Source organism: Vanessa atalanta, chromosome 6 (assembly GCF_905147765.1).
Source record: "Vanessa atalanta chromosome 6, ilVanAtal1.2, whole genome shotgun sequence".
Taxonomy (NCBI): domain Eukaryota; kingdom Metazoa; phylum Arthropoda; class Insecta; order Lepidoptera; family Nymphalidae; genus Vanessa; species Vanessa atalanta.
In genome coordinates this window covers 4,203,615-4,227,620 of record NC_061876.1, presented here as the reverse complement: position 1 = coordinate 4,227,620, position 24,006 = coordinate 4,203,615, and the positions used below count along the sequence as shown (strand labels likewise).

Below are 24,006 nucleotides of genomic sequence, written 5' to 3'. Positions count from 1 at the left end.
TGATCGAAAATCCAAAATATGTCAAGTATGTTGTATTTTGAATGAAACATTAAGATTAAGGTTCTAAAATTCAAAACAAACAAATTTTTACGGTGTAATTTCGAACATTTCGGACAATCTCGTCTATTCTCCTTATCTGACATTGGCAAAATAATCTGTGGCCACTGACACAACCATAGAGTAAAGATGTAGGGATAAAAATCAGGTACGTGTAGGAAAGGTTCCATAAATTGGCGCTAATGTGGCTAGATACCTTAAATACCTTATAATAATACTTCTCTTAACCTCCTAACTACTAACAAAAAATAAAAGAATAATAACAAAAAAAGACCCTTTCCAATATATCATAATTGTTTCAATAAGTATATAATATCATAATAATATGTTTTTAACAATGAACATTATGATAATTCTGTAACTTTCAACAATCGACGTATTTACATTTAAAACAGTTGTATTGAAAACAAACTGATAACGAGATAATGTGGTTTGAATACCTATTTATCATGCTATTAATTATGTTTTGTATTTAATATACTATTATACTAAGAACACTTACATAATATGGTGATCTAGATTTCCGTTAGCGTTTTGCAAAGGTTGCGTTTTTAACGTATTACAGATGTCTGTATCACTACTTTTATGACATAAAAAACTTTTTTTGTCACCGACACTTCTTGACAACAAAAAACACTTGTATTGTTTTTATAACCTGTCTAACTTAGCTTTTTATGTTTTGTTTCTTGTAAATTTATAAAAACAAAGAAAGGAAATAAATTAAAATATTGCGTACTTATTTTATTTTACGATTTAACATCTTCTTCCTTCAATCATTTTAATTTTTTATCAAAATAAAAACATAATTTATTCAAACAGCTTTTTGCAATCATTTTTCCAAAAAAATCGTAATTTTATAGTGTTATTCTAAATGTAAAGATTCGGTGATTCGGAATTTAGATTCCATCGAGGACAAAACGGCAAAAAGCGCAGTAGTCACTTTTCCTCATTCTTTTTCTCTCCTTTTATTTTCTATAATATCTTATGTTAAGAAATTTGCTTTATTTATATTTCATTTAAGACTTAATTGGCTAAATATGAAATTAAAAAAATGCCTTGTTTTACTGTAATAAATGCTCTTGTCTGTTAATAAGTGAGTACGTTTTTAACACGCTTATATTAGCTTCACTTGTAAGTATGTAAGTATGTAAGAAAATCTTGAAATCTTAATTTGACCCATTTCGATTAGGATGAAATTTTGCACACGCTCTGAGTTCTGATGACAATACATGACTAGCTAAGAAACGTCATTACAAATCCAATATGGCGGCCTCTCCAAGTTGGCGAACTGGTTGTTTGAAATCCACCCCCATGATATGGATATCAAATGAAAGAGTTTGCATTCAGGAATACGTAAAAAATTGGCACGTGGCTTAAATCCAATATGGCGGACGTCCAAGATGGCGGACAGGTTATTTGAAATGCACCCCCATGATAAGGTTATTAAATAAAAGGGTTTGCTTTTGTAATTTTTAGGGCGTGCTAAAACCGTGTTTTTTTTGTTTTTCAAACTATTATTTTTGGACAAAACGCTCCATTTGTAATTTTTAGTGTGTACTAAAAGCGAGTTTTTTAGTTTTTTTAACTATTATAGAATTATTTAAAAACGGCACGATTGTTATACAAGTATTCATTATAGTAAAGATGTTTGAGGAAAATAGTGATACCGGTTCAATAGGTAATGTCTCGCTGGGATTACTAATATGAATCAGAATTACTATCGAACAGGATAAATGCAAATAAAATAGTCACGTATTTAATTCACTAGACTATTTTCGACAATCTATAGATTTAATGATAAAAAGTCGTATTCAATTTTTTTGTTGCATGTATATATGTAAGGGACATCTTATGTATGTATTCATGTTGGTTTTAACATATTTTTAGCAATGATTTACAGTTTTTGTACCGCCCAGACGAAAATTGTGTAACTAACATAACTGTTTTTTTTTTTCATTGCAATAATGTCGTAGACATTGCGTCAACAAAACAAAAAAATTGTGTTTTTTTTTGTTTACGGCTCGTGGTTTATTTGACTATTTAATTGTCTTATTAATAATATAATTTATATTATTAATAACAAGATTTTTAAAATGAATTTCTTTATTCCTAAAATGTATACCGCCAAACAGAAATACTGAGCGTCGCTGTTGTGTTCTACTATGTAAGGTGAGTATAACTATATAACATCTTAGTTCTCAAGGTTGGCGCCGAATTTGCGATGTAAGGTACCAGTCTATCTACTGATTAGAAATATTAAAAAAAAATGCAACATTTTGTTAAGGAAACGATATTACTATGCTCTTTAGGTAGACTATTCAGAACGAATGAATGGGAACTAATTCTATTGTTGTAGCATGGCCTTCACGTTTATCGTTCATTTAATAGTTAATAATTGAACTGTATTAAACAATGTAATTTTGCTGTAAATTTTAATTGAAATGAAATTATTAATTATTCGTTTTATTTCAATATCAGTAGCTAATAAATTAATTAAAGATTTTTTAATCAATTTATTTATGGTTAAGCTGGTTTTAATATTATTGACAACATTATTATTTTGATTGCAGACATTTGTAATATTTTTGAAACATACTTAAAGCTATTTTGTTACTAAATATATTTATTATAATATATTCTATTGTTTATATTGCATGCATTATACTTTTGCAAATATCTATTGTATTATTGTCACTGTTAATATTTAGTGTCGTATATATTTTAATGCTCTATATACGTATTTAATACTGTTGTGCTATTTGGTAAAGGCGCTACCCATACGTTGTGTTCAGATGTCCTGTAAAATATTATAGATAGGTACTAATACTTTGTGATTTTCCCATAGATACTTATTAAATTCTAACTACTCAGACATCATTTCTTAAAATATATTTGCTTTAGATAGAAGATATTACTAAGCTTCCATAGTTATGTTTTAAGGGTTTGTAAATAGGTAACACTTGCAATTTGTAAATAAGTTCAATTAAAATACGCTTTTTTAGAAACAAGCTTTTATTAAATGTACTAAAGCGAATAAGCTTAACATGAAATTGATTGGACACTTTCGTTACTGGTGACAATTCATCAGTACCGATAGAGTCCGAAATTTTTGGGTTGCTTGGAAATGGTTGAAAATTAAGTTGCAAGTTTGAAATGAGTTTGAAGTACTCGTATATTTTCGCTTGACTTTTTTGGTCTCGTATCGTTACAACTGTAAATATGACAATGCCTAATAAAAATAAACATATAAGGCGAAGAAACGTATTGTCGATACAACTTATTGCAAATGATGAACATATAGAAATACTATTTTATTTACCGGTTCAATAAATGACGCTTTCTGGGAAAAAAAGTTGACTGGATTCGTGATTAATCATGTTATTATATGCACAGTCACTTGACCTGTTATTGAATACTGAATCTTCTTCCTACTAATTCAGTATATTATACTTACTTGTAATTTTAAAAGTAACATTTGCCAACTATCCTTATACTAGTAATGTTTTAAATAAATTATTATTTTACAGTCTCTCATTATTATAAATATTCATAAGCTATTAATTAGAATAACTATGAATGTTATCACAGATATTTTATTGCCGGTACTAGTCGTGGAGCTATTCATTCGAACGTTAACGAAATATAATATTTTTTCGCAATCAACTTCATAGTTGGTCATTCCTTCGCGGCTGTACATGATGAGCTTGCATTCGGCGTTCTTCGTTACGTACAGTCGCCGATGCGTCGTTGGGTCCATAATTGTGGTTAGCTTCCAATCCACAATGCTATCGTCACTGGTATTCGGAACAAGATTGTTATCACGTGGTCTCGGATCTTCGCTCCAGAGACTAACATATACGGTATCTTCCATCATCTTCCGCGAATTGTAATCACGAATGAAATTGATTAAAAACGATTGCGCTATGTGACAGTACACAGTTATAGTTTCTGTTATTTCAGCATCTTCGATTCTCAGCCAGCACTGATCTGAACGATCGTTTCGGGTGGGTAATTCTAAAGGAAAGGGTACTACGTACGGCTTGTGAATTTTCGTTGAATCGTCGCCGTTAACCGCAACAAACACTATGTTCGAGATTAGCAGTATTAATAACATTTTAAATGTCCACTTAGTCCGACGCCATGATTAGAACTGATTGTCATGGCTTCGTGTAGTAACAAAAAGTGAAACATTTGTGAATCGCCTTCACAGACCGTGATTATAGGATGAAATGATCATTTGCAATTCACGATTCTTAGTCACACTGTTTGGTTTCAATAAAAGGTACCTATTATGTAAGACAATTTTAATTTACTAACAAATTCAATAAGTACTTTTTTAGTATCAACTCACGTGAACGGAGTTGTTTAAATTTAGCTTCATGGCATATCGGAATTGGTTTGTGTAGTCAATAAGAATACTTTCGTCAGGCAGGATCATTTAGCTATTGCTAAATGGATGTACGAACTTACTATTATGTTTTATGTGCAATAATTGCAAATTCGTACGCATTGGTTTTACGAAACAAGTCTTGCCTATTACTTGCTTGAGTTTTTGAGTTGTTTCAAGACGCTGTATTTAGAAACGGGATTTTTTATTTACAATTTATAACAACAAAATGAGTGCATAATTAAACTGAAATAAATAGGTATTACTTGTCATTTGAAAATTAAGATACCGTTTAAAAACAATCTAAATTTACGCAAGATATTTGTTAAATACCTACCTATAACTTAATAATAGATTAAAAATCTATTTTATTTAATTACTTCTAAGAACTTATATCGATTTTATGATTATTTGTTATTCGACTTGGAGTAGAAATTAAGATCATATTTAAGACAATATTTTTGAAGACTGTTTCTTGATGTAAAATTAGAGAAAAAAATGGTTCTCTTTGAGTTTGAGTTTGAGTTTTTGAATAATATTTAAAGGTATAAAAATACATGTGATTAAACTTGGCTTTCCGAGACACGCGCTCGTGAAGTTTTTTATTCTGTCACGTCGTCATGGGTATAGTCGCGTTTTCTTAAAAAGAATAATTGAATTTTTATTCATTAACCAGCGTAATGTTTTTCTGACGAATGCCACGCTTGTATGTTTGTTTGATATAATGGTAGGGACAATATTTTTTTGTGCTGGCGTCTTACAAATATTTTGTGTACTTTAAAAGGTAATAATTACTCAATTAATTTTTTTTGTTAGAAGCCAAAACGAATAAATGTTTTAATATTTACAGGTTTATTTAATATCAATGGAAGAAAATGATATTTAAATATTTACAAACAATTATATTATTGAATAAAAGGGATGGCTTGGCAAGCGACGTTTTTGTCACTAAAATCTGAAATGGCCTTTTTTATAATTATATCGTCACTCCACCTTGTAAACCTTGTAAACATTAGGAGCCTGACCACGCTGAGTTTTCCGTTTCGTGGTGGTCACTCGAGAACTTTCACCCTCAACAGCCGTTGGTTCCACACTGCCACTTCAACCTTTTATCAGTTTGATCTTTCAAGGTCTCAGCCATGACAACTATGTCGTAGACAAATCCAAGGTGGAAGCGATGTACTTGCCATTGATATTGATGCGTAATGCTTATTCCGGAAACTCAAAGACATTCTCCAAAGCAGCGGTGAACAGTTTCGGAGAAATCATGTCTCCTAGTCTAAAGCTTTGCTTGGGTTGAATTGGTTTCGAATTCTGATTCTGGAGTCAGACCGATATGGTGACACTTTAACACCTTGGATTGGATGGCATCCTTTAAGAGACTTCCGCACGGCCCAGGTATCGATCGAATCAAAAGTTTTCTCATAGTCCCTGAACGCTTAGCAGCTGCTGGTTGTATTCGGACTTCTGTAGAACCTGCCGCAGCATAAGTCTTATCGAAAATGGGCTTATTCGGGAGGCTGGAAGTCATCAAACTTGTGCTCGAGACGATTCGTAATAACTCTCGAAACAACTTGTAAACATGGCTCAGAAATGGGATGGGTCTGTAATTCTTCGTTAGGGTTTTATCACCTTTTTTTAAGAATATTTCTGTGGCACGAATGTGGCGTTTGACCATCAAGAATGAGTTAAATAGTTTCTGAAGGGCCCTAAGGATGCACCATCCACCTTCAGATGTTCAACTGTCACTGCATCGTCAACAGGCGCCTTGTTGTTTTTGAGTTGTTCGACATTTATTTTAATTATATTTCCATCATATTTTATTTATTAAAATATTTTAAAAACGAATTCAAAATTAATTAATTTTAAGGATCCAAACGAATTGCTACCTACATTGTTTGAAGGTCTAGTAAAATAATGTTATGTTTTGATGTGCCAGAGCTACTTTAAACAAAAAAAAAGATTTACGAAAGAAATATAATAATAGAACCAATTTGTAGCAGATAAAATAAACAATAAGAGCTTGTGCATATTCCATCAAATAATGAAAAACAAAAATAGTAAGTAAGAAAAAGAGAAATCGTTTAATTTCATTTACTTCTTTCTAAGTTATGATATAATATAGGTAAGTAGTAGTTATACATATAATATTATATTGTATTATAATGTGATAAAAAAAATTATGAGATTCGATATCTTTTTCGGCAAAGAAAAAACACTGTCGGACTAATTATTGAAATTTATAAAAACAATAAATAAATGCCAGTACATGTTTTTAATTTTAAAAAATAATACAGATATTTTTTTATAGACACTAAATAATATCAATTATAAACAAAAAAAAACATTATTACATACTACAATAAAAAATCAACAATCGAACGGACTCGATGATTTACGTTTATACTTAATTGTGTATTATAATTTTATATATTATACACTTGCAACATTGAGGGATGTGTCATGTGTCGTTAAATTTAAATGAGCTTCATGCTATAAACCGTTCACAGTTATTTTAACTCTGGCTATTAAGTTGGCTAACTTGTCAATTGTGTTGCTATATCTCGTTTCTGAAGTTCCTTTGTATAAAAATAAGAAAGCGTGATAGATGAGGGAATATTTGGTGGTAGTGGCAGTATGATATGCAGCCAGCTGTCCTACCTATACCTATAAAATACCTATTTACTTATACCTGAGCCAAATGGAGAATTATATTTTCAAACAGTATTCAGTGGTGATCAAAAACCTACATAATTCGGTGCAGTAGCTAGAGGAGACAGGCCCGTAGATGGATATACTCGTGGCATGTATACATATAATTATATCTGTATGAATGCTTCTATACCTCGTATAATCAAAACATATTATTGTAACTATATAATTGTTTTTTGGTAACACATAAAAACAAGTACGGATTGGTCAAAGCTTTTATTTAGAATAAGAACAATATGATGATGTCCATTTAGATACTATTTGGCAGATGATTTCCCACAATTTAGTACGACCACCTTTAAAGTCAACTCTGCTAAATGTTTCCTTAAAGTTCGAACCTCTTTCCTGACTGCGCACATTTCGTGTATTTTATTTCTAACTCCACAAAGATCAAATTCGTCTATCTGTATTACTTTTTATTGAATGGGTTTATTCCTTGGTGTAGAGTTTTACGAAACGTGGAAAAACAATTTCCCCTTCTTTAGTAATGGTGCTAATGGTTTTCTCAGACAAACCTGAATATTTAAAAAAACCTTAATTAATAAACTCACAACATTTAATTTACACTTACACATAATGGTACCGTTCACCATTAAATTAACGATTTCACTTGTACGCACCTAGAAAATACTTTTACCAGATATAGAGTATGCCGTGGATGGAAGGTGAATAAAATCATAATATACTTTATTCATGTAGGCTTTTACAAGCAGTTTTGTGTTGTTATTTAATAAAGTATATTTAGTTAAGCTACCACATACCACTCATATTGGTACAAATCTATTCATTTGTAAAAATTTAAATTTTATATAATAATAATGTCACTAAAGTAGAGAATTATTTTCAACGTACGGGAATTGTTTAATAGCAGGTAACATTATTTTACATATCTGTCATGGCAGCTACCCGTTATCAAACGGAATTACAGGATCTTTACTAGTTTTTTTCCTTTTCACAAAATTCACTCAAAGCTAGCACGACCTTTCTTCCACTACTCTGAATTATTTTTGGCATAATTAAATCATATCATCATAAATCATAAAAATCGAGGAGCTCTGACCAATTCGATAGTCAGTAATGCCAACCTAACGCGCAGCCTTTTTGATAGATGTCAGAGGTAAAATAACTGGGATGGGACTGTTAATAACTTTTCAGTTCAAACACTGAGTGCGCAAGAGTTGTTGCTCTGTTGCTGTTACCGTTTATGTATTTTGTGAAAGTGAATCTACTGTGATAATTATGCGTCTCTGTTCCTATATATTATTCTTCCTTATTTTATTACTTTCTAATTATGAATTCGTAACATCGAAACGATTTACTGGTGGGCATACATATCCAAAGTCCAGTGGCTTTTCTGGCCGTGAACGCCACCCACATCCTCCGTCTAGCCGTAAGGCCTCCCTTTCGGGAAATGGATATCGACCATCAGGAGGCAGCCACCTGACACCTGGAATTGTGTCAAGAGGAGGTCATGTGCACCCTCCAACTAAAACTTACACCGATAGTCACCCGTATCCGGTATCTAATACACAAACTGGCAGTCATGGATATACTGCTGGTAAAGGATCATCTGGCAATTCAAACACAGGAGCTGGACATACCACCAATGTACACTACCATTACAACTACAATCCTCCGCAGCAAATTCGTTACACTCCTACTCACGGTGGGTCGCCTATAAATTATCCAGTTTATCACTCACCACCTCCAACTTATGTGTATGAATATAGGGATTCAGGAAGTAAGTATGGCACGTTATTGGCTGGTTTAGCGCTTTTTAACCTCGGATCTCAAAGTAAGAGTCATTCAAATTATACACCAAAGCCAGGTGAAATATGCAAATTTGCTATTAAAAAAGATAACGGAGATTATGAAGAAACTAAAATAAGCTGTAATTTGATGTCTAGTTTTATATACCAGGAAGAAGCTAAAACTCAAAGTGGAGGTACGAAAACAACTGTCGTAAGAACGGTGACAAATATTACAACAATAAATGCACCAAATAACAGTGACTCAAGTCCATTACCAGTAAATGCAAATACTTTGTATGAAATGTTACCAAATAGCACACTGGTTCCTATAAATGCGACAGCTGCTAATACAACAACAGTTGACTCAAATAAAACAGCGGATGGCACAATTACCTCATCGCTAACAATCACAACAACCAATACTACAGTGACTAATGCGTTGGATGTAAAAGGTAAACCGATTAAAGTTACGCCAGGAATGCAGTGCTTTGTGATAAGTCATTCACCAGTAAGGCATATGAAGAAGGCTGTTCCTTGTGGCTTATTACAAACATACGCTGAAAGATCATTGAAAAAAAATTCAGCTTCAAGAAATGTGCCCATAATTTCAATATTTAGTGTGGTTTTAGCGATAATTGTTGCTTATTAAATAATATGTTGATAATCTCCATTTTTGAATATACAATAGTAATTTTACATTATTTTTAAAGTGTCTCTTACACTCCAGACAAGATTTGTTTATTAGTTAGTTAAGTCTGTTATAGATCACAACTTAAATAAATTACTTGGTCAATTCACGGTAATTCGAATTGTGACTGATCTATTATCTTATTGAGCCGAGATGGCCCAGTGGTTAGAACGCGTGCATCTTAATCTTAACAAAAAAAATTTCGGGTTCAAACCCAGGCAGGCACCACTGAATTTTCATGTGCTAAATTTGTGTTTATAATTCATCTCGTGCTCGGCGGTGAAGGAAAACATCGCGAGGAAACCTGCATGTGTCTAATTTCAACGAAACTCTGCCACATGTGTATTCCGCCAACCCGCATTGGAGCAGCGTGGTGGAATATGCTCCAAACCTTCTCCTCAAAGGGAGAGGAGGCCTTTAGCCCAGCAGTGGGAAAATTTACAGGCTGCTTATGCTAATGCTATTATCTTATTTAGAAAATTTGTATTTTAAGACAATGTATTTAAATAAAACGTAGATTCGAAAATCGTCTCGAGTATTTTAAATGTTATATTATATACATGCAACAATTTTTTGATATCGACTATTTTTTGATTTTGATATCGATGATTTTGATATAATCGATGTATTTACATTCAAAACAGTTGTGTTAAAAACAAACTAGAGATAATGTGGTACGAATACTTATTTATCATGATATTAATTATGTTTTGTATTTAATATACTATTACACTAAGATCACTTACATAATATGGTAATCTACATTTCCGTTTGCGTTTTGTTAAGGTTGCGTTTGTAACGTACTATAGATGTCTCTATCACTCCATTTATGATATGAAAAGGTTTTTTGTCACCGACACTTCTTGTCAACAAAAAACACTTGTATTGTTTCTATAACCTGTCTAACTTTACTTTTTATGTTTTGTTTCTTGTAAATTTATAAAAACAAAGAAAGGAATTAAATTAAAATGTTGCGTACTTATTTTATTTTACGATTTAACATCTGCTTCCTTCAATCATTTTAATTTTTTATCAAAATAAAAACATAATTTATTCAAACAGCTTTTTGCAATCATTTTTGCAAAAAAAATGTAATTTTATATTGGTATTTTAAATGTAAAGATTCGGTGATTCGGAATTTAGATTCTATCGCGGAGAAACGGCAAAAAACGCAGTAGTCACTTTTCCTCACTGCTCCTTTTATTTTCTATATTATCTTGTGTTAAGAAATTTTCTTTATTTATATTTAATTTAAGACTTAATTGACTAAATATGAAATTAAAAAATGCCTTCTTTTATTATACTAAATTCCCATGGCTGTTTATAAGTGAGTACGTTTTAAAAAAAAAACACGATTGTTATTCTAGTATTCATTATAGTAAAGATGTTTGAGTAAAATAGTGATACCAGTACAATAAGTAATGTCTCGCTAGGATTACTAATATAAATTAGAATTTCTATCAAACCGGATAAATGCAAATAAAATAGTCACTTAAGTTAATTCACTTGACTATTTTCGACAATCCACAGCAGAAATAATAATAAAAGGTCGTATAATTTTTTTTTGGGCATTTATACCTTATCTTCTTAAATAGTAAATCATCATCGTAAAATCCAATAATCCGACCATTATTGACCCATTTCGAGATTCGTCACTGGGACTTCAAATTCCGTAGACGTACTTATCAAGTTACATGAACGGAGTTGTTTAAATTGATCTTGATGACATATTGGAATAGTTGTGTATAGTAAATAAGAATTCTCTCGTCAGGCAGGATCATTAGCAATAGTATGGACATACGATTATGTTTTACGTGCAATAATTGCAAATTCGTGCGCATACGCGTGGTTTTACGAAACAATTCTTGCCTGTTACTTGCTTGAGTTTTTGAGTTTTTTCAAGACTAATCGCTGTATTTAGGAAACGAGATTTTTTATTTACAATTTATAATAACAAAATGACTGCATAATTAAACTGAAATAATTATACCAAATTATCATTTGTAAATTAAGATACCGTTTAAAAACAATCTAAATTTGCTTAAGATATTTGTTTACTAACCTAACTTAATAATAGATTAAAATCCATTTTATTTAATTACTTCTAAGAACTTATATCGATTTTATGATTATTTTTTATTCGATTTGGAATAGAAATTAAGATTATAATATTTTTGTAGACTGATTTTTGATGAAAAATTAGAGAAAAAAATGATTCTCTTTGGGTTATTTTTTGAATAACATTTAAAGGTATAAAAAATACATGTAAATAAACTTGGCTTTCCCAGACATGGGTAAAGTATTGGTGAAATGGTCTTTGCCGGGTATTCTTAGCACCTCCTGCCCCACCGTTATCACAGCTGTTACCAAGGTTGGGAATAGCAGGGCTGCTGGTGACTATGGGCGGCGGTTTTGTTGCGTTTTTCATTTGTGGGGATATGCGCCACGCTAGAAAGGCGGGTTGGCGATCGCAGTAAGGTGGTCATAGTACTCAGAGATACGCTACCGCCCGTTCTCCGTCAAGTATTCCCTCGGGACGACTTTTACGCTTCCCGCGGGATGAGATGAGATGGGGTGGTGATATTCGTCGCGTTCACCACATTTTAGTACAGCGCTAAGTTTTCTGAACGCTGATTATCGATTTAACATTAGATTAAAAATATTAAAAATAAAAATTATTCTAAATTATCCTCTTCTTTTTTAATATTATTCTTGAACCCAAGCAGTCCATAAATTATGTTTTTGTTAGTACCTCATTGTTTATAAGACGTGCCATCATACATCTTTAATTATTAATGATCTTTTTATGACGAAAACTGTAACTGTACTTGTGAAAATAAAGAGTATGAGTCACAATTATAATATCCTAATATCTTTGTCACAGATTCTAAGCAAACGTAGATATGTAGACACTTATATGAAAAATATTTATAAAATCATCAGGACTTATTATTATTCAGATTAAATAAGTACCGAAAATATGAGAACTGCCAAGTCACACCTTAAGCTACAATATATTCTCCTAAATTATAAACAGAAATTATATTTTATGTAGTTATAAGTAAATTTCAGGACTGACCATTGAACTTGGCTCTCATTTCACATTTATGTTTTGATGGGATTCATATTAATTAAAAATTGCGGGTTCCATACTTCACTACATTACTGATCTTTTTATTTTTAGTTTGTGTTTATAATTCATGCTAGTGGAGGTGAAGGTTAGATTGTGACAAAATCTATATGTATCGGATGAAATTCTGTCCACCAAACCTACTCCTTACATGGAATGGCACCCTTTGTCTAGCGAGTCATTTACTGTTGCCTTCTATTTACGATGTAGACCGTATACTTTAGTGAATTGATCCTCTGGGCAATTTTACTTTTGTTTTACGGCTAAAAGAGCAAGCCTCAATAGTGGTATCTCTATGTTTTAGTTCGGTACGATGACGATTAGACATGGCCAAAGATAAATTGGAAAATGAGTTAAATAGAACAGCTTTAAGATAGTATTGTAGCTCACTTCCAAACCCTACTGTTATTGAGAGTTTTTTGACTGTAAAGTCCAATAATCCGACCATTACTGACCCATTTCGAGATTCAACATTGGAATCTCAAATTCCGTAGATGTGCTTTAGCTGACCCGGCGAACTTTGTTCCGCCTTAGACGCAATAAATGAGCAGATTTTGGATTTTATTAAGTTAATTTTTTTATACATATATATATAATTGTATTTTAAAAACTAATTCGAAATTGATTAATTGCTACCTACATTGTTTGAAGGTCTAGTTAAATAATGTTAGTTTTTGATGTGCCAGAGGTACTATAGAAAAGAAAATAATGCTTTACGAAAGATATATACAGATATATAGAACGAATATGTAGCAGATAAAATAAACAATAAGAGATTGTGTGTTATATAATATAATATTAAAATGTGATAAAAGTTTTCATTAATTTCATCTCTTGAATTTAAATTAATAAAAATAAAATAAATTTCAAATTATTGAAATTAATAAATAAATGCCAGTATATGCTTTAAATTAAAAAATAAAAATTTAGATATTTTTTTACAGGCAAAAAATAATAATCAAAATTATAAACAAAAAAAAACATTACATACTACAATAAAAAATCAACAATTGAACGTAATAATAATAAATATTACACATACTTCATCACACTAATCATTTACTCCAAAAGGCAGTAATCCTCCACACTTGCCGCCTCAACCGCAAGTTCCTTACGACTTCATCCATCTCAGCTGCCATTACTTAACTCCTACTAGCGCTTGGCTACGGCCCGTGTGTGAGAATAGAACTAAATAATATAGAATATAGAAGAGATAGTATGTGCGTACTCCTGCGAAGACGTATAGAAAGCCACTTGAGCCCTCCACGAAACTCAGAGACGTGGTCATACTTGCGAAGTCCAAAGTTCGATGATTCACGTATATACTTAATTGTAACTTAATAGTAACACTTGCAACATTGAGGGATGTGTCATGTGTCATTAAATTTAAACGAACTTCATGCTATAGTCCGTTCACTGTTATTTTAACTTGGCATTTATGTTGGCTAACATGTTCAATGTGTTGCTATAGCTAGTTTTCTAAAATTCCTTTGTATAAAATTAGGAAATCGTGATAGATTAGAGAATATTTGGTGGTAATGGCAGAATGATGTGAAGCTAGCTGTCCTACTTATACCAGCTAGAGAAGACAAGTCTGTAGATGGATGTACTCGTGGCGTGGCATGTATACATATAATTATATATGTTTTGTACCAATGCTCTTATACCTTGTATAGTCAAAAGCATATAATTGTAATTATATAATTATTTTTTGGTAACTAATTAAAACAAGTATGGATTGGTCGAAGCTTTTATTTTGAATAAGAACAACACGACGATGCCCATTTAGATCCTATTTGCTGAATGATTTTCCACAATTTAGTACGATCACCTTTAAAGTCAACTCTGCTAAATGTTTCCTTAAAGTTGGAACCTCTTTCCTGACATTTCGTGTATTTCATTTCTAACTCCACAAAGATAATAAAATCTATCTGTATTACTTTTTATTGATTGCGTTTTTTCCTCGGTGTAGAGATTTTTCGAGACGTGGATACAATTTCACCTTCTTTAGTAATGGCGCTAATGGTTTTCTCAGACCAACCTGAAATTTAAAAAGCCTTATATTAATAAACTCGCAACATTCAATTTACACTTAAACATAATGGTTTCATAACGATTTCACTTAGAAAATACTTTTACCACATATAGTGTGTGCCGTTTATTAGTTATACAAGTAGGCTTTTACAAGCACTTTTGTACCGTCATTTGACAAACTATATTAAGTAAAGCTATCACACATGACCCATGTTAGTATAAATCTATTCATTTGTAAAAATTGTAATTGTAACGGGAATTGTTTAATAGCAGGTAACATTATTTTATGACATATCTGTCATGGCAGCTACTCGTTATCAAACGGATTTACAGGACCTTTACTAGCTTTTTCCTTTTCACAAAATTCACGCGAAGCTAGCACGATCTTTCTTCCACTACTCCGAATTATTTTTGGCATAATTAAATGTAATTAATTACTAATTTATCATATAAATTGAGGAGCTCTGACCAATTAGAGAGTCAGTAATGCCAACCTAACGCGCAGCCTCTTTGATAGAAGTCAGAGGTAAAATAACTGTGAACGGACTGTACTTTTCAGTTCAAAACACTGAGTGCTCAAGAGCTGTTGCTGTTACCGTTTATGTATTTTGTGAAAGTGTATCTACTGTGATAATTATGCGTCACTGTTCTTATATATTATTTTTCCTTCTTTTATTATTTTCTAATTATGAATTCGTAACATCGAAACGATTAACTGGTGGGCATACATATCCAAAGACCGGTGGCTTTTCTGGCCGTGGACGCCATCCATATACTCCGGCTAGCCGTAAGACCTCCCATTCGGGAAGTGGACATCGACTATCAGGAGGCAGCCATCTAAAACCTGGAAGTTTGTCAAGAGGAGATCACGGCTATCCATCACCTGGCGGAGGAAGTCATGTGCACCCTCCACCTAAAACTCACACCGGTAGTCACCTGTATCCGGTATCTAATACACAAACTGGCAGTCATGGATATCCCGCTGGTAAAGGATTATCTGGCAATTCAAATACAGGAGCTGGACATACCACCAATGTACACTACCATTACAATTACAATCCTCCGCAGCAAATTCATTATACTCCTACGCATGGTGGGTCGCCTATGAATTATCCAGTTTATCACTCACCACCTCCAACTTATGTGTATGAATATAGGGATTCAGGAAGTAAGTATGGTACGTTATTGGCTGGTTTAGCGCTTTTTAACCTCGGATCTCAAAGTAAGAGTCATTCAAATTATACACCAAAGCCAGGTGAAATATGCAAATTTGCTATTAAAAAAGATAACGGAGATTATGAAGAAACTAAAATAAGCTGTAATTTGATATCTAGTTTTATATACCAGGAAGAAGCTAAAACTCAAAGTGGAGGTACGAATACAACTGTCGTAACAACAGTGACAAATATTACAACAATAAATGCACCAAATAACAGTGATCCAAGTCCATCACCAGTAAATACAAATTCTTTGTATGAAATGTTACCAAATGGCACACTGGTTCCTATAAATGCGACAGCTGCAAATACAACAACAGTTGACTCAAACAAAACAGTCGATGGCACAATGACATCTTCAGTAACAATCACAACAACCAATACTACAGTGACTAATGCGTTGGATGTGAAAGGTAAACCGATTAATGTTACGCCAGGAATGCAGTGCTTTGTGATAAGTCATTCACCAGTAAGGCATATGAAGAAGGCTGTTCCTTGTGGATTATTACAAACATACGCTGATCAATCATTGAAAAAAAAATCAGCTTAAAAAAATGCGCCCATAATTTCAACAATCGACGTATTTATGTTTAAAACAGTTGTATTGAAAACAAACTAGAGATAATGTGGTTCACACACCTATTTATCATGCTATTAATTATGTTTTGTATTTAATATACTATTAAACTTGAACATTTACATAATATGGTAATCTAGATTTCCGTTAGCGTTTTGCAAAGGTTTCGTTTGTAACGTGCTACAGATGTCTGTATCACAACTTTTATGATATAATAACCTTTTTTTGTCACCGACATTCTTGACAGCAAAAAGCTTTTGTATTGTTTTTATAACCTGTCGAACTTTATTTTTTATATTTTTGTTTCTTGTAAATTTATAAAAACAATTAAAGGAAATAAATTAAAATATTGCGTACTTATTTTATTTTAAAATTTAACAGCTATTTCCTTCAGAACAAGATCATTTTAGTAGTATTATTATTTTTTATCATAATTCATTCAAACAGCTTTTTGCAATCATTTTTTCCAAAAATCGTAATTTTATAGTGTTATTTTAAATGTAAAGATTCGGTGATTCGGAATTTAGATTCTATCAAGGAGAAACGGCGAAAAACACAACAGTTACTTTTCCTCACTCTTTCCTTTTATTTTCTATAATATCTTATGTTAAGAAATTTGCTTTATTTATATTTAATTTAAGACTTAATTGGCTAAATATGAAATTTAAAAAATGCCTTGTTTTATTATATTAAATGCTCTTGTCCAATAATCCGACCATTATTGACTCATTTCGAGATTTAACACTGGAATTTCAAATTCCGTAGACGTGCTTTTGAGCCATTGCGTGTCGTCATATAAAATAATGCTTTACGAAAGATATATACAGTTTAATAGAACGAATATGTAGCAGATAAAATAAACAATAACAGCTTGTGTGTATTCCATGAGATAATGAAAAACAAAAAACATAACTAAGAAAACGAAAAATCGTTTAATTTTATTTATTTCTTTCTAAGTTATGATACAATATAGGTAAGTAGTAGTTATATATATAATATAATATTATAATGTTATAAAAGTTTTCATGAGATTCATTCATTTATTTAATCTTTTGCAAAGAAAAAACACTGTCGCAATATTTATTGAAATTCATAAAAACAATAAAAACAATGCCAGTATATGCTTTTAATTAAAAAAATAATAGTACAGGTTTTTTCAGACAATAAATAATTTCAATTATAAACAAATTACATACTACAATAAAAAATCAACAATCGAACGTATTCGATGATTCAACTTTATACTTAATTGTATATTATAGAATTTTATATTATACACTTGCAACATTGAGAGACGTGTCATGTGTCATTAAATTTAAACGAACTTCATGCTAGTTAATAACTTTGCAGTTCAAACACTGAGTGCGCAAGAGCTGCTGCTGTTACCGTTTATGTATTTTGTGAAAGTGAATCTACTGTGATAATTATGCGTCACTGTTCTTATATATTATTTTTCCTTCTTTTATTACTTTCTAATTATGAATTCGTAACATCGAAACGATTTACTGGTGGGCATTCATATCCAAAGTCCGGTGGCTTTTCTGGCGGTGGACGCCATTCATATCCACCGTCTGGGGGCCTTTCGGGAAGTGGACATCGACCATCAGGAGGCAGCCATGGGTATCCGACAACTGGAGGTTTGTCAGGAGGAGGTCACGGCTACCCATCACCTGGCGGAGGAAGTCATGCGCACCCTCCACCTAACACTCACACTGGTAGTCACGCTTATCCGGTATCTAATACACAAACTGGCAGTCATGGATATCCTGCTGGTAAAGGATTATCTGGCAATTCAAACGCAGGAGCTGGGCATACCACTAATGTACACTACCATTACAACTACAATCCTCCGCAGCAAATTCGTTACACTCCCACGCATGGTGGGTCGCCTATGAATTATCCAGTTTATCACTCACCACCTCCAACTTATGTGTATAAATATAAGGATTCAGGAAGTAAGTATGGTACGCTATTGGCTGGTTTAGCGCTTCTTAACCTTGGAACGCTCGGCGTGAGCGCTTATGCTCTAAGTAAGAGTCATTCAAATTATACACCAAAGCCAGGTGAAATATGCAAATTTGCTATTAAAAAAGATAACGGAGATTATGAAGAAACTAAAATAGACTGTAATTTGATATCTAGTTTTATATACCAGGAAGAAGCTAAAACTCACAGTGGAGGTACGAACACAACTGTCGTAACAACAGTGACAAATGTTACAACAATAAATGCACCAAATAACAGTGACTCAAGTCCATCACCAGTAAATGCAAATCCTTTGTATGAAATGTTACCAAATGGCACACTGGTTCCTATAAATGCGACAGCTGCAAATACAACAACAGTTGACTCAAACAAAACAGCCGATGGCACAATGACGTCTTCAGTAACAATCACAACAACCAATACTACAGTGACTAATGCGTTGGATGTAAAAGGTAAACCGATCGATGTTACACCAGGAATGCAGTGCTTTGTGATAAGTCATTCACCAGTAAGGCATATGAAGAAGGCTGTTCCTTGTGGCTTATTACAAACATACGCTGAACAATCATTGAAAAAAAATTCAGCTTCAAGAAATGTGCCCATAATTTCAATATTTAGTGTGGTTTTAGCGATAATTGTTGCTTATTAAATAATATGTTGATAATCTCAATTTTTGAATATACAATAGTAATTTTACATTATTTTTAAAGTGTCTCTTATGGTCCAGACAAGATTTGTTTATTAGTTAGTTAAGTGTGTTATAGATAGAAATAAACATCACAACTTAAATAAATTACTTGGTCAATTCACCGTAATTCGAATTGTGACTGATCTATTATCTTATTTAGAAATTTTGTATTTTAAGAGGATGTATTTAAAAAACCATAGATTGGAAATTTGTCTCGAGTATTTTAAATGTGATATTACATACTTGCAACTATTTTTTGATATTGTTGTATTTGTTTATGAGTATTAATTAATAAACTTTTTAAACAAAGTTCAGTTGTTTTTTATATTCACTTTCAAATCCCAAATTCAGTTTTTTTCAGCTTTTATAGTATTGTTTCTTTTTACATAACATCAAATTAGTCATACTACATAAAGATAGGATCAGATGTGGATTAGAAAAATTATTGAAACATCTTTTGTCATGAAGAGATATATTTTTGCTATTTCTTTATATGTATAACATGTTTACATGAACATAGTAATGTAATTTTGAAATAACATTGCATTGGTTTCTTTTTACTTAGTTAAAGCATTAACTTGGAATGGAATTAATTGAATTGAATTGAAGTGGAATTAATATTATAGTATTTTGTTTTAGTTGTTGCTTCTGATTGTCACCGATAACCAGATAGAAGTAGACCCAAGTAAATTTTCTCCATACTGTGTAGTAAACTAGGACGAAGCCGTCAAAACATATTTACATTTTGTAAAAGCTTTATTAGTTTGGGTTATGACTGGATTTATTGTGAATCAATTTATGAGTGGAAGGTTGAATAACCGGTTACTGGTGGTAATTCGCTTACGTCACTAGTTCTTTTACATACATTTGTCGGAATGAATGCCGTCTTGCAGCGGGGATTTTCCTCGTTGCTTAAAACAACTGCTTACTTTGAAATGCCTTTTTGAAATATAGTAATGCAAGTAATTTGTTTTTATTTAATCCTTAATTCATATAAGTTGCTATCGATAACATTATAATTTTTCTAGTTATTAAATTATATAGCCTTCATGGCAACGTTCGTGTGAAACATCGATAAAAATATTTCTTTACATGTTGACCACTACAAAACACAACCGCTTAAATCAGACCAAGTTCAGCCGCCAGGTTAAGGAAAATCCAACTATTTATAATATAAACATGTCTACGTAGTGATTGCTCAATATTTTGTTATTACTATCGAGATACGCAGTAAAATAATACGTAGTCGTCTAACGAAAATTAATTAGCTGAGGATATGGGATGGTCATAGTCGAAACGGCACAATTTCTTGAATACTTGTTCTATACAAAGATATATGCTTTGTTTGCTATCACAAATTATAATCAATGTTAATTTAATAAACCTTAAGAGATTGTTCGTTATATAACATCTTGAATTTGTTACTCCATACTTGAGGAAGGTTAACATAACAGCAGGAACGTAAACTGCGCGGAGCAGCTACTAACCTGTCTGACGTCAATAAAACATTTTCCAAATTGTTATTTAAACAAAATGCCATTTGAATATTATTTTACATGCATGTGTGGTGTAGAATTGTACAACAATTTTGGCATTTTCTTGAATACAGATAACTTATGACAAGGTTTGCAGTATCAACTGAAACCAATTTTGTCGTTCGATCTTGTTTAACTAGCATACATTTTAATAACAAGGACGATATTGGCGGAGTTCCAACTCGCTATTCGGTAAAGAAATGAGATTTTTCAGTCGAAGTGACATATAATAAAGCGTATATGTATGATAAACTTTGTTTATTTAAAAGATTATGAGATCATAAATTATTTATTGATTTTAAGTTTGTTGCATCCTTAATCGTGACTTCGGTACGATTTTTTTTTTTAAGATGTATGTAAACATTATCAAATAAGTATTATTAGTTAACTAGGTAGGTACCTGAATGGAGTTTAATATATGTCCATAGTATGTTAAATTTTCGTCGAACTATTTAGAATTACAATACAATGTTAATAATATACGTAATTATCAGATCTTTACGAAATTAAAACATGCACATTCAAACAATATCTTGCAAATACAATGGATTTTGCTCGAGCGTACATAAAAGTATAAATACATTTAAATTGAGATTCTCCTCCATTTTGAAGTCGATAAAAAACAAATAAACCATCTATAAATTTATTGGTGGTGGTCTTGAATCCGGAATCATCGGTTAAGATCCCGGTGTTCTAACCACTGGGTCATCTCGGCTGATTATGTATTAATTACTCTATTATTATTACTTTATTTAAATAATAAATAGACACTAAAATTATATAATTGGCAATCTTAATATTTATTGCATCATAAGAGAATTCAGTCTGTATTTAATATATCTTGACATAGAAAAATATCGAAGAAGCTGCAATGGACAAATTAAATAAAATGTACGCACGTGACGACCATGGATTTAAATAGTTGTTATGTAATCAAGTGACTTTTCTGTGACTGTACGTATATACGCATATATATATATTTTATATATTACTTGGCCCTATAATACTTTTGGATAGTATATTTTATCAGTAATTTATTCATACAAGATAATTATGAAACTTAACGAAATTATGAAATGAAACTATTCGATGTTTTCGAATATTTTCCCTTCATATTTTACGATATAATAATAAAACTTAACAGTATTGTTAGATAACAAACTATGCACCTATCACTATAGCCTTAACTCATGACCAAAATAACGGTGTTTCAGAAACTAGCACATTCCTATAACGTAATAAAACGATAAATAATATTCGGGGAACGTAACACAATAGTCCATGAGCGTTGAGTAATAAATAAAACAAAGAATATTACCTAGCAGTATGACGTATTTATATTCGTAGTTTTAGGTAGTGCTTTACAACAGCTAAACAAACCAAGTAATAAATTGTCATTGCGAAATTCATCACGGTTCATGGCTGATTTCATAAATTTTAAATTATATCTATTTAAATATTTTTGCTCAGTGTGTTTTGCATTTTATTTATCGACTGTTATTACAAACTTGTGTTTGTATATTTGCAAAAAGTGTACAATTTAGCAAAATAGACTTAGTCTATTTTCAAGTCGACATCGTTAATCATCATCTATATTATATCTATATATACAATAAAAATTGAGTGTCTGTTTGTAATATTATAATAGCATCTTTTTACTAAATGCATTTCGATGGGACTTCACAGGCAGATGGCTGTTGTAATAAGGAGTAACTTAGGCTACTTTTATTTTAGAATTATACTATATAAAATTATAATAAATTCACGCTGCAATGTCCAAATACTGTCCAGTAACCCACCCACCAACGACTTCATATCAAAAAAGCTGCCTAATACCTAATAATAGTTATATTAAAAACTGCGAAGTGAACAATAACTTATTTGTTAAATTCAAACGCGCGCGAAGTCGCAGCTAGTTTACACTAAATTCAATACTTACGATATTACTATTCCGACAGTAATATCGTAAATATTGAATTTAAAGTTAATAAACACAACTTAAAAAATATACCAACGAAATTCGCCAATTATGCTTAGTTAACTAAAAAAAGAATTAAATGAATTAATTAAAATATAAAAGATGACTACTGCCAAATAACAGTACTTTGTATTGTTGTGTTCCGGTTAGAAGGGTGAGTGAGCCAGTGTAATCACAGGCACAAGGGACATAACATCTTAGTTCCTAAGGTTGGTGGCGCATAGGTGATGTAAGGAATGGTTGATATTTCTTACAGCGCCTTTGTCTATGGGCGGTGGTGACCACTTACCATCAGGTGGCCCATATGGTCGTCCGCTAACCAATGCCATAAAAAAAAGAGAAACCGAAAGCAATGACTATAAACATGTATTTTTAGTGTTTGTAGGTAATGCTTTTTCCTTTTTCAGTTATCATCTCGGCATGCTGGGTCGCCGGCGCCGGTGTTGGATTCCTACCGCTCTTCGGATGGCACGCTGCCGTTGACACGGCACCGGGATGTTACTTTGTCGAGGTCATGGATTACAACTACCTTCTCTTCCTATACTTCGCTACAATTGTGACTCCCAGCGTTCTTCTTGCGGCCTTCTACGCCCATATCTACCGCGTGGTTGTTAAGCAGGTTTGTTTTGTTTATTGAGTACTTAGTTTATTTTATTTAATCATGTTAAGTTATATATAGCAATTGATGAAGTATATACTACACATGCCACACTGAGAGAAGTGAGTAGAGAGCTGAGCGCTGGAGGGCGAGTATGATGGTATAAAAGAGCGTCATTTCAATATCCGTCACGGCATTTTTGGCCTTACCTCCAAAGCCTCGCCAATAGAAATCAAAACTCACACACAAAAATAAATAGACAATCTTAGTATTTGTGGTAACGTTTTGTGTAAGTCGGCCGGCCAGTTGGGTAACCATCAAATCATCCGTTATCTAGTTGCCATAGGACAATATTTTGTATTGTTATGTTGCGGTTAGAAGGCACAAGGGACGTGACATTATGGATCTAGAGCTTACACCGTCAAAGAACCAAACGAATCCCTCGTTTGGTTCTTTGACGGTGTAAGCAGTTTATATACTTCTTGCAGTTTTTCTTGTCTATGGGCGAAAGTGGACACTAGCCATTTGCTAATTTGTTCGTCTGCTTTCCATGGATATTGAAGAAATATAAGAATAATACCTACATGTGTATTGTTTTATTTAATTATATGAACCGTAGCAAAAATACCGTGATGATGATATTTGTTACAATGCTCTATGACGCCGTA

General features: G+C 32.1%; 4 protein-coding genes across 4 annotated transcripts in view; 3 read left to right on the top strand and 1 right to left on the bottom strand.

The window, feature by feature from the left end:
- The window catches only part of LOC125064896 (adenosine receptor A3), a 76,616-nt gene that overhangs the window by 43,377 nt on the left and 9,233 nt on the right, over positions 1–24,006 (top strand). The window contains exon 2 of the mRNA XM_047672205.1: positions 23,148–23,359. Within this exon, the coding sequence (XP_047528161.1) occupies positions 23,148–23,359 (212 nt within the window). The remainder of the gene's footprint in view (positions 1–23,147; positions 23,360–24,006) is intronic.
- LOC125064898 lies at positions 3,052–4,237 on the bottom strand. The gene has a single exon (XM_047672207.1). It carries the CDS (start codon positions 4,169–4,171, stop codon positions 3,605–3,607), a length of 567 nt encoding a protein of 188 aa, XP_047528163.1. The 5' UTR covers positions 4,172–4,237; the 3' UTR covers positions 3,052–3,604.
- LOC125064899 lies at positions 15,334–16,831 on the top strand. The gene has a single exon (XM_047672208.1). The coding sequence runs from the start codon at positions 15,396–15,398 to the stop codon at positions 16,524–16,526; it is 1,131 nt and encodes a 376-aa protein (XP_047528164.1). The 5' UTR covers positions 15,334–15,395; the 3' UTR covers positions 16,527–16,831.
- LOC125064897 lies at positions 17,859–19,189 on the top strand. Its single transcript, XM_047672206.1, has one exon. The coding sequence runs from the start codon at positions 17,980–17,982 to the stop codon at positions 19,186–19,188; it is 1,209 nt and encodes a 402-aa protein (XP_047528162.1). The 5' UTR covers positions 17,859–17,979; the 3' UTR covers position 19,189.

Excerpts from the sequence above, each read along its gene's own strand:
- LOC125064898 (XM_047672207.1), bottom strand. The coding sequence starts at position 4,171 with ATGTTATTAATACTGCTAATCTCGAACATAGTGTTTGTTGCGGTTAAC.
- LOC125064899 (XM_047672208.1), top strand. The coding sequence starts at position 15,396 with ATGCGTCACTGTTCTTATATATTATTTTTCCTTCTTTTATTATTTTCT.
- LOC125064897 (XM_047672206.1), top strand. The coding sequence starts at position 17,980 with ATGCGTCACTGTTCTTATATATTATTTTTCCTTCTTTTATTACTTTCT.